Source organism: Lactuca serriola, chromosome 8 (assembly GCF_051521515.1).
Source record: "Lactuca serriola cultivar US96UC23 chromosome 8, Lser_US96UC23_V15, whole genome shotgun sequence".
In the NCBI taxonomy this organism is placed as follows: Eukaryota; Viridiplantae; Streptophyta; class Magnoliopsida; order Asterales; family Asteraceae; genus Lactuca; species Lactuca serriola.
The window spans coordinates 139379256-139390722 of NC_136415.1; the positions used below are offsets into that span (position 1 = coordinate 139379256).

Genomic DNA, 11467 nt, shown 5'->3' on the forward strand with positions numbered 1-11467 from the left:
AGTCTGAAACATCACTTTTCCCATTTTACCATTTAACTCCAAAACACAAACCAAGGGCTTAGATCACATAACCAATATTATCCACATCCAATATGGTCTAAAACCTATTCCCTTGAAGCCCTAGGCCTTTATTTGATCCATTTATTGTCCATGATTATGAAATAAGAAATTTCTCAAAACAGGATGTTACATATCTATATTGGAATCAATAGCAAGATTGTTTTTGACCGCCAACACAACCATAACAGACGAATTGAAAAGACGACTAAGCATTGTATTTGGTCGTATAAAATAGATCTGAGTTGAATCAAGCAGTCTTCTTAATCCAAATCAGTGGTATGTTGGTCGATGTGGCGGCATCGAAGAAGAGGTTAACATAGGGTTTATAAAGAAGAATAAGATGAAAGAAGATAGTGGTGAAGCGTCGGTAATATAGGGAGGAGAGAATGTGTATTTAGGTTTTTGATGATCTTGTATGCGTGTGTGGTATATATATATATATATATATATATATATAGAGAGAGAGAGAGAGAGAGAGAGAGGATGAGTGAGACCTTATTAATAAGGAAAATAAAGTAAATAGGGGTAAATAGGTAATTTCATATTGATTTAACCCTTATTTTTAAGGGAGTTAGCTAAAATGACTAAACCTTCTTGAGTTTGAAACCTCAAAGACCGAAACCTCAAAGACCATCTATGTAACACTTTCGAAAGATATCCTAAAAATGCAACTTTTCGAAAACCATAGGGGCCATTTGTGAAGTTTAGTCAATAACTAGGGAAGTGTCCCGCTTTGCGGGGTTAGATTTCAATTCAACCGTTTGTTATGAGATCAAATAAAGATCAAATAAGGAGGCTCAAAATATCAGCACCCCAATACAATTATACAACCACTAATAAGGACATCAGCGCTCAAGCCAGAAATAAAAGTTCAACAATTGAAATTATTCCAAAACAGCAAGAAATTTTCAACGGTAAAACAGATTGGTGAATTGAAAGCACCTACAAAGAATATTTCCTTCTTCTTTCTTCTTCCCAGCTGCTTCGACTCTTTCATGAGCATCCATCTCCCATGGACCCTTTTCCTGCCAAATGACCAGGTTACCCTTATATAAATATATGGAATCAACCTTATGGTAAAGTATGAATGATAAGTTGCCTTTTCAAATAGGATCATTACGACTTCAGAAACTAAATTTAAAAATGGATGGTTATTCTAAATGGTCAAAAGAAGAATAGTATTTTAATCACTACATAAAATAGTTAAGTAGTTAAAAACCTAAAATGATAAATAAGAGAGAAAAAGACAAATCATGCTAATCCAGTTATCCACTTCCCAAGATTTTCACAGGTTTTACCTGTGAAAATCAAATTTTACTTGCGAAGAAATTTAAAAAAAAATCATGTTTTTTAAAGTTTCGTGTTAGAAATCTTGAAAAACCATTTCCACATCAAAAGAGCAACAGTTTAGTGGCTAAATTGTTTAAAAAAATAGCACAACAGGTAAACCGATATCAAAACCGCACAACAACAATAAACGGGTTTATTATATAGTCAGCAGAGAATATTGGATTAATCACTACAGAAAACAGTTATGAGGCTCAATGGATAAAAAAAATAATAGTTTAGAATAAATCGATAAGAAGAGTAATTCACAATAGGTAGATTGACAAACGGTAAAAGTAAGCTGTGTTTTTTTTACATTTTGAAATTATATCAAAAAACAAATAGTCCAGAAAATGGTCAAAAAACTATAACGGTTTAATCGTTACAGAAAAAAAAAGTTTCAAGTAACTAAAGCGAAAAAAATAATTGGCTAAACAATCACTGTAGAATGTTGTAATAAGAAAAAGGTTGAAAGTACAATGCTATAATTTGTATATTTTTCACAATACAATGCTTTAGTAACAAAAACTATAAATGTACAGTGAATTCAGTCATAGAGATGAATGAAAACAAAATGACATAATGCACAAATAAAATAAAAGTACATTGTATTTAATCCTTGGAAAGACAACTAACCTTAAAGAGTTGAACATGGCTGCTACTACCATCCTGCTGGTTCTATAAAAGCTCCCATTGCCAGGACAAAATCCAACATTCAACATGCTAAATAAGCACCCATTCATCATGTCACAGACGCCAGCTCCAATTTCACAGAGTCAATTCATGAACTAAAGAAAGGCAGAAAATATTATAAGTTGACTGATTAGATGTATTTCCACATCACTTGTTAGTTAACAAATTCTTCTTAATATAAAATGGAAAAGAAGAAGTGCAAAAGACTACCTTTAACCTCATCCGAATAATAAATTCACAAACACAAATACCCAGGATAATAAACAAAACGATCAAGTTATCCATATTAATAATTGAAAAAAAAATCCTAAATTTGTGAATGGAATTTGATAGAGGGAATAAGAGATACCTGCATTTAACAATGGCATAACCTTTAATTTACCTCATGGCAATAAGAAATTAAAATCAAATGGGAAAACTATACTTTAAGATGGAAATATAATTATGAGCAGTAATGACCTTTAATTATGACATAGCTATAACTTAAGTGACCCTCAGTTGTTGTGCAGGTGATCGAAAAATAGAACATCTTTGGGTGGATCTGATACTTGAATCGGAGGCGGTGGAAGATCCGGCTCACCAGAGACAAACAAATCAATCACAAAATCTGAAAAATAAGCAGCGGGAATCAAAACAGGCGTCAATCGGAAACGTATAGTAAAACAAAAGTAGAATTGAAGAAAAAACGAACCTGTAAAGCGCAATCGGTATCAGTCGAATAAATCGACCTCACCCTCTTCGTCGTCGTCGTCGTCGTCGTCGTCTCTCTCTCTCTCTCTCTCTCTCTCTCTCTCTCTCTCTCTTCGATCGAACCGATCAACCGGTGACCCTTTACGCCGCCACAAAGAAATCCGGTGAAAAAATCGCTCATGCTTACAATCATATCTACGATCTATCAATTACTGGTTTGCGATTTTTCACTGTTTATGGACCTTCGGGTAGACCTGACATGGCATATTTCTTTTTCACCAAAGTAGATTTCTATCTTTCAATCGAAAGTAGATTTCTATCTTTGAAGGGCCTAATCATGGAACTATCGCTAGGGATTTCACCTACATTGATGGGTAAGAATATGAAGGGATAATTTGTTAGACGTCAATGGGAGGCGGAGCAAAGAGAAGCGGTGGGGTGGGAATGCTTGTGAGAAGCAACCGGAGGTTTCTGGAAAGAATGAGAAACTGGAGAAGAAAAGAAGGAAACGATCGGTGGACGAAAGAAATCGAGGCGGTGATGGAAACCTGCCGGTACGGTATTGGATGTTAGAGGCGGTGTAATAGATAACATACAAATAAAAATATATGATATGAAAAAGCAAAACAGAAAAAAAAAAAAAAAAAGTTGTAGCCAATGATGCAACCAATCATAGAGAAGTCCTGTTCATCTGTACCTTTAGAATTAGTAAGTATATATAATTAATTAGGTTTAACACAACAAAAAATAAGAATAAAAGCCACAGGGACCATTTGTGATATTATAGTTACATTCTAAAGTTGTAAGGAGAGAAAAAGAGTGACTGAATAAAGGTAGGCGACGTGGGGTTAAATGCACATAATAGCTAGGTTGATAGTTAAAAATATAAAAGATCATTGTAATCTTAAAATAAAAAAATAAAAAAATAAAAAAATAATAAAAAAAAAACGAATTTAAGGAAGAAGATATGGATCAACGAATTAAAAAAATGGAATAGCAATCAATAGAAACTAATTTAAGGAGTTATAATGTCACAAAATATGGCAATGGTCAAAATATATAAACCCAAAAAAAGTCAACAAGAAATTATAAGTACATTGTTATTACTAGTAAAAAAAGGAAGTATAATGTCTATATTGGTAAATAGGGTAAAGTACGTTATGATTTTCCCAATTTTCCCTTAAGTACACACATTATACTTTGATATATTTTCCAAAGTATGTTGGTAATATTGGTAAAAATCAAAAGTATGTTGTTATATTGGGTCTAGAAACACAATATGCTACTATATTCGAAACAGATCACAGCCAAACTCATTAAGTCATGAATCCCATTAAGCCAATTACATCAAACAAAGTATGTTGTATTAAGTCGAAAATAAACAACCATCAGTTCTCGTGATAGAAGTTAGGGGAAAGGATAGAAAGGTCATTTCCATCCATAAGACATTCTTGCCTCTTTTCATTAAGGTTCTGGTCCATGTTTAAATATAAAAGTACTATTTTTTGTCTGTCAAATCTTTTTAAAACTGATTAAAACATATAAAAGGATCTTTAATTTGTAAAAACCTAAAAGAACTAGACACTATTTAGCCTTTCATAGTATAGATTTAATCTTTGGAGCAGGAAAAAAAACCCCAAAAAAAATTAGGATAAAAATATTAACTTGCATTGAAGAATTGTTCTTGTATATTCTTCTAGCGTACAAGTAAAATAAAAAGTCAATAGATAGTTTGCATTGGATTCAATGAAGTACTTGGCTCCAGTTTGGGCCCATGGGATATCTTTGTTGTTCCTTCAATAAATTCATAAGGAAATTAATCGATGGTCGTTTTTTCATTTTCCTAGTCTTTTTTAGCTAACTAAATGTAACATAAAGAAATCAAATTAGAATTAGAATGCTATAATATACACAACTAAATGTAAGAATTTAGTCCTTTATTTTTAATCGTTTTTCAAAATGATTTTAGTCATAGTGCCTTTATAAAAATTGCAGCTTCTGTATTGGTATTAAAAGACCTCCTAGTCCTAATACATTCAAACAGGTGAAACACAGTCAAAAATCCCCGTTGACACAAATGAGTTACTTAAAAAAAAAGGTTTTCATAAAAGAATCACAAATCCATCTTTCATTCATCAGCAAGAGGTGATGGAGGTTGAAGAAGAAGACATGGGATTCCAAACTTCACTCAAAAGCATCACAAGTTTTCATTCATCTCAAACCCACAGTCACTAACAATATTCACAAACTTCACTCAATAGAATCACAAATCCATATTTCAGGAAAGAAATAATAGCAAGCAACTTTCACTCTTTACTCACGTCACAACTGCCTTATAATACAAATTACAAACCCTATTCTGTAAGTGTGAAAACAGTATATATAACAAGGATATTTTGGTAAATTCACAAACCTAGCATTTTTCGTCACCAAACCAGCTGCTTTTTTCTTTGGGCCCTGTAGGCCCGTCTTCACCATACAATTCATTTGGTAACTTATCAAATATATTTTGTGCTGAACACCGAAGAGTTTCAGGCAATCGATTCAAGATTCTAGAAACCTCAGCCCGCGAATCATGCACGGTTGTTGGGCCCCACTTTCTCATAAACTGTAACCAACACGGTTCATTAACAACCCCCTCTCCAAGATACTCCGCTGCCACAATCTCATAATCTTTACTCGAATCCAATGCATGATTACTCCGCGCAGCGGAATTCCTGATTCCAATCCGGAGATTCGCAGACCCTTGAAGAAACTCCCCTGGATGAGGGTAATTCGCGTGTCCGTTTCTTGACGAATAAACAATCGGTTTATTACCTTCTATAAACTCCAAATCGGAAGCATCCACCCACACACCCCCACTATGCTGCGAGAAATACACATTCCATAGTTCTCCCGTGAAGTTGCTTACACGAAGGGAAACATGTTCCCAATCCCCCACATGCTGTCCAACTCTAGTAAGAGGGTAATTCATGATTCCGATCTTTATACACCCGGGCCCGTTGAAAGGGCAAAAAATCCACATCACAATATCCGTGAAACTCCCGCCTAAAGCGGGCTTTACATGAACGTAAACCTTGGCGCTTTTTAAATCCCCTTTCTTGATTTTCTTTGCGGTTTCATCTTTAGGCAAATCTATCCAATATTCACCATCGTTTCTCTCACCTTTAGGTAGACTTGAGCCCGATGGGTCGATCCGTTCGCCTTTCGACCCGCCTTTTTTATGCAACAAAACCCCTTTTTCAAAGAACCAAGATACAGAAGAGGGAAGGTAAATCTCATCAGGGTGGAAGTAAATAGTTGGACCATAATGGTTAATAAGGGCATGAATCTGGTCAAGATTTGGCATTGAGTTTATGTTATCGTTTAGATTCTTTAAGCATCGAATGTTTAAGTCCTCTCCATGACTCCAAATACAACTAGAGAAAAAGGTACCCACTGGAACACTTTTTTCATGCATTCCTCGATGACATGGTCTTGTTTTCCAGACTGTAAATAGTGAATCTGCTATTTTGGAGTGTTTTTTGAGGAGTATACAGTGAGGTTCGCATGTAGTTGTAAGATCCTCACGAACACATTGGATTTCATTCAAATTGGGTTTTGCGGGCTTATTTGTGACAATGAAACCCAAAGCTTTGTAACCCTCGGGAGCTATAGGTAACCAGAAGTAACCATGGCCATGGCTATGGCCATGGACATTATTGTCTTCTGTCCAGTCATCTGGACACCAAACTAACGTGTAATCTGTAGGATCGACAAGGGCGGGAGAATTAGTCTTTTTTACTTCACGGGCCACGAGTAGAAACCCTCGTAAAGGTTTTTCATCAGATTGACTATAGTGACCTAGGCAGAAGTATCCATCTGGTATATCAACAGGCTTAAAGAAGTTGACACCTTTTCTTCTATTCTTTATGTCGCTTCCCCATATGAACTCGAATTTGGTGATTTCACGAACTTCTAATTCTCCTAGATTGATAGATCCAGTAGCAAATCCATGACCTGGGAGAACAAATGTAAGATCATGAATTCATGCTTCAACACTACTGTAATGACCCAGAGTTATGGGAACACTAAGCAATTTGAAGGAAGAAGAACTAAGGTAAGAACAGGATTTGTAAAACTCTAGCGGAAGTAATCGCCAAAAGATATGTTAAAGGGGGAGAGTACCGAATTCACTATAACCTGCACATCTGGTTCATGATCACACTTAAATCTCAGCATATATGCACAATGACACACATGTGTACACTATATGAATCACCTAATTCATGAATTAATCAAATTACAAAACCCTGAAACTCGATATGCAATAAGATTAAGCTAAAAAAAGATTTGGAAAGAGAAATTGCGAAATACCTGGAGGCCATTCGGGAATCGGAGAAGGGAGAGAGAAAGAATCGATATCGGGAACCGCCACATCGGTGACCCTGTTCCAATAAAAGCATCCACAGCCCGACATCTCTCTGTTTCTCTCCCCCAGCAAACAATTTAGATGATATGACGATTTGATCTGAGAAAGTTTTGAAACATTAATTTAGGCTAAGATCATCTGTGTTGTTGTTTGGATATTTTATGCATACTTTAGATAAAGAACACCTGTCTTGCTGTTAAAGATTGAAAAGGATATTGGTTGATTGATGATGACGACGGTGATAACGGGAAATATTACCGACATGCAAACGGAGTTGGCAACGGATTCAATTCGTAATTCTGCCCTTTAAATCCATTCCTTGACGATTTAATTTATACAACTTTGATTAGGGTTTATTATTACAAAATCCGATTTTTATCAGGGAAATTTAGTAATCCAACTACAATTTGAGTTATAGTTAACAAAACTAATATATAATTTTATTTTTATTTTGAAAACTAACAATTTCGTCCGGAATAACCCATTCCAGATGAGAAAAAACGTTCCAAACCCAATAACGTAACGTAATGTTATATATATATATATATATATATATATATATATATATATATATATATATATATATATATATATATATGAGTCTCACACACAAAAGTTTGGAATACACGTTCTGAATTTTGCAATTTAAAAGTTAGTTCGACCCGTATTTGGAAATAGATTTCAACATCGATTTGTCAAATCAAGTAAGTTCTACTCTTTAAGTTACTTGTATTTGAGTTTACAAACAAGTATACGTATTCCGGAATGCGTAGAAGACTTTGGAATACAATGAACGAGTCCATAATATCCATTTTTTATATGTTTTTTTGTTGTATATATATGAGACGCATGTAAGTATCTTATAGTGTGTTTATGATTGGTTTTTTAGTCTGAAAGTATGTTTTCTAGGAAATCCGGAATGATACTGTAAGTCGGGAATACGAGGGTGCTATTTCACCTATTGGTCTTGAGAAATCCTACTTCACCTACCTTTGGAACTCAGATCTCAAGAGAAGTCTTGACTGGACTACCGGTGTCCAGAACACGATAATCTATTCTGGAATGATGTTTCGGAATGACAATCCAGAATAAATGTTCATTATCACTTTTTTTGTCTGCTATTGTTTAATAACTCCTATAAGTCCATAGATGAATTTGCGTGGATGTTAAAAAAAATAGGTTTTACAGACAAAGAAGTTGTATTCTATTTACATGTGCTTTCAAAATTGCGTCTGATAAAGTTAAAAACGAATTACAAAAACTTGTAATAAATTTTGCATTTTATTTTTATGGTAATGTATTAAAATGTTGTTGAAATTTTGTTTTTGTAGATAAAAAACCAAGATGCTGAGTTAGAAAATAAAATAAAAAATAAACCCGTAGATGCACCTAAAAAATCAAGAAAGAAATCGAAAAGGGTGTTAAAAGTTTATATTGAAAGCAGATAGAACTCTGAAAAATGGGACCGGAGCAAGTTCAGATAAACCTATTATTATAGACTAGTTGCAAATAATTTTTTTGCTAGGGATGTGTTTCAGCAAGTTGGTTTTATTATTGGATACGTTTATGCAAGCTGTTTTTAATACGTATGTTAATGTATTTTATTTTCAGTTTCAAACATCTAGTGACTCGATCGATGATGATGAGTTGCCAATATATATGATATACCACGTCTTGAAGACGAGCAACAACATCTTGTTGATACGACTATATTAGAAATGATTTGTGATTATCAACATGCGGAACAACGAATGATAATACTGGAAAACCCATTACCGCCTTTTGTAGACAAGGAGCGGAGAAAACTAGCATTGTATAATATGAAAATGCTCCTCATTAAGATGTTTGAAGATATATGACAATTTGTACAATGGACCTCATTGAAAAAGCACGTATGACAACTCCAACAATAGAAGATCGAATCGAAATTACTGATAATGGGTTTAGCCTAATTGAGACCTACATGGAGCTGGTTGAAAATCATGTAGACATGACTAGTTTGCACCAGATACGAGTTTCCGGTTATCCTGAAAATATAATATAATTTTAAATATTGTAATGTCTTTTGAAACTTAAATATGTAAAAGGAACGATAGAGTTATCTAAAATGATAATGTTTTTCATTAACATTAGTACAAAGATCATTACAAATCATAATACATACTTATATTGGTTTCCGAAAATTAGGAAATTCTAAGGATATATATTTTGTTCACGGTCAATAAAATCTCCTCTAATTCTAACAACATTTGTTAAATGGTCCCGTTTTGCATGAAGCTTATCAGTCTACGCATTTATATATTGAATCCAATTCTCAACTTCCTTGACATTTTTCATAGCTTCAGCAACCTATTTTTCTTTTTCATTTACTTGTTATGCTAGATTGTCTGCATGTTAATTTGGTGCCTGACTTGTTTTAGAGTCCCCTTCGTTTGATTCTTCAGCGACCTTCATATCTTGGAAAATGTCACTATGCATTTTATCTGGGAGTGGGAAATTTGGGCCATTCGGAAACGGGTTAATATCTGAACAACCATAACAATCTTCTTCTTTTTCACAATATCAAACACCAAACTCAACTCATTCTCATGTTATTTCTACGTTTACGATGCATGCTAGCTACATATTAATAGTTTGATATGCTATGTCCGAAATGTGACGTCTGAAATGTGTGTCTGGAATATGTGTATGACTCATATTCGTCAGAAATCTATGAAATTTTATGATTGATTTGACTAGACATGAATGATTGATATGATGTCCGAAATTAATGTTAGTCTATAATGACTTGGAATTCGAAATAAACCACTATAAATAAAAGAGTAGAATTGTAGAACCTTTAGATATCCGATATTGTAGAACCTTTAGAACTTCGGAATGGCAGTAAATCAACCGCAGATGTGGACTATACAAGAAGAGATCACGCTCGCTCAGTCTTGGATAATAATTGAGGAGAGTTTGGTTGTCATCATGCTGCCACATCTAATGTGCGGATCACGATAGGAACACTTGAAATATATGTTTCACTCTGTGTTATTTGTTGCACAGTATCAAACTGAGGAAGAAGGGAAGACTAGGTTTCTAGACATATAGTCAAAGATGAAGAATTTTATCAAAAGTTATCACAAGATCAACAATGAATTACTGTATGAAGATGAAGAAGTAATTTTGTAGCTGGCAAGGGTAGAATAAATACAAAAAAAAATAACGAGGTTGATTTTACATACGAACATGCTTGAGATATTTTAAAAGATGTCCCGTATTTCTAAATTATGTATTTTGTTGTTTTTAGCTTTAATAAGATTATGGTACTTCCAAATTATGTTTTTTCTATCTTTGTAATATGTAACAAATATTTAGGGAAATAATATTTTCCATTAGTCACTCCAAATCGATTACAAATATAATTAATTGTGATTACATAAGCAATAAAACATTAAAACAACCATCAATGTTACATCCCATTTTTTTGCCTTATGGTATAATCGACCGGTCACGAAATAGATATTTTGGATAAAAGACTATTTAGGATAAATAGTCTTGAAGAAATTCGTAGTAATAACAAAACCGAGAGCGTGCATATAGAGAATGTTCAATTCTAACTTCATAAGAAGAAGTTATGATTTTTAGAAGTTTCAGTGCAACAGTGTACGACACAGAAATAGAAATCGGTTGATTGTTAGGAAAAACAATCTAAACGAGAGTCGAAGATCTTGTCCATATGATTTTGTCGATATAAAGACAGTCGAGAACAAAATTCATATGATAGAGTTATGATTTTTATATGGGTTTTAACAGTCTAAGCCTATTAAAAATATAGCTTTAAAATTAAAGTAAGAATTATCCGCTAGAGTCTAAACAAAAGTTGTAGATCTCGTCGATAGCTACGCATGGATATAAAGAACATCGAAAACGGAGCTCGTATGAAGAAGATATGAAATTTACAAAATCCACGTTTTGCACGACATGCACAAAGCACGCGACACACACTTTTTAGAAAGTGCAGCGTGGACCACATGGATTTTGACACGTGGTAGGCAACGGATGGATCGACGTTACCCTAGTGTGTGGTGCACACTTATGATTTATGACGCACATCCTTACTATAAATAGATAGCTCAAGCTTCCTTCATTTCTCACCTCCATTATCACATTTGTCTCTCTACAAACCCCCTCCCCCTCAAGTCCGGCCTTTCTGGGCTTTTGGAATGCTTTAGAGAAGCTCCGAGGAAGTAATTCGGGTAAATAGATGTGCTTAGTATCGAGGTCCTGCCCGCGACTTTTCGG

At 34.2% G+C, this 11467-nt stretch overlaps 1 protein-coding gene and 1 long non-coding RNA gene across 3 annotated transcripts; both read right to left on the reverse strand.

Annotated features, from left to right (window-relative positions):
- Window positions 1-772: 772 nt before the first annotated feature.
- Window positions 773-3366, reverse strand: LOC145071079 (uncharacterized). The gene is made up of 4 exons (XR_013690227.1): window positions 2771-3366; window positions 2539-2686; window positions 2023-2174; window positions 773-1085 (listed from the first exon to the last, which is right to left on the reverse strand). It is a non-coding gene; the product is annotated as an uncharacterized LOC145071079 (long non-coding RNA).
- A 1586-nt stretch (window positions 3367-4952) lies between these two features.
- Window positions 4953-7489, reverse strand: LOC145068465 (hypothetical protein At1g04090-like). Of its 2 annotated transcripts, none has more exons than XM_079015433.1 (3): window positions 7350-7489; window positions 7126-7279; window positions 4953-6768 (listed from the first exon to the last, which is right to left on the reverse strand). In XM_079015433.1, exons 2-3 carry the CDS (start codon window positions 7226-7228, stop codon window positions 5183-5185), a joined length of 1689 nt encoding a protein of 562 aa, XP_078871559.1. In that variant the 5' UTR covers window positions 7229-7279; window positions 7350-7489; the 3' UTR covers window positions 4953-5182. The 2 variants fall into 2 exon arrangements, with proteins under 2 accessions (XP_078871559.1, XP_078871560.1); XM_079015434.1 differs by having other exon boundaries at window positions 7366-7482.
- Between the last annotated feature and the right edge of the window lie 3978 nt (window positions 7490-11467).

Bases quoted from the DNA above. Each gene is read 5' to 3' on its own strand.
- LOC145068465 (XM_079015433.1), bottom strand. From the start codon at position 7,228: ATGTCGGGCTGTGGATGCTTTTATTGGAACAGGGTCACCGATGTGGCG. The intron at 6,769-7,125 runs GTATTTCGCAAT...TTGTTCTCCCAG, and splicing joins GATTCCCGAATGGCCTCCAG to GTCATGGATTTGCTACTGGA.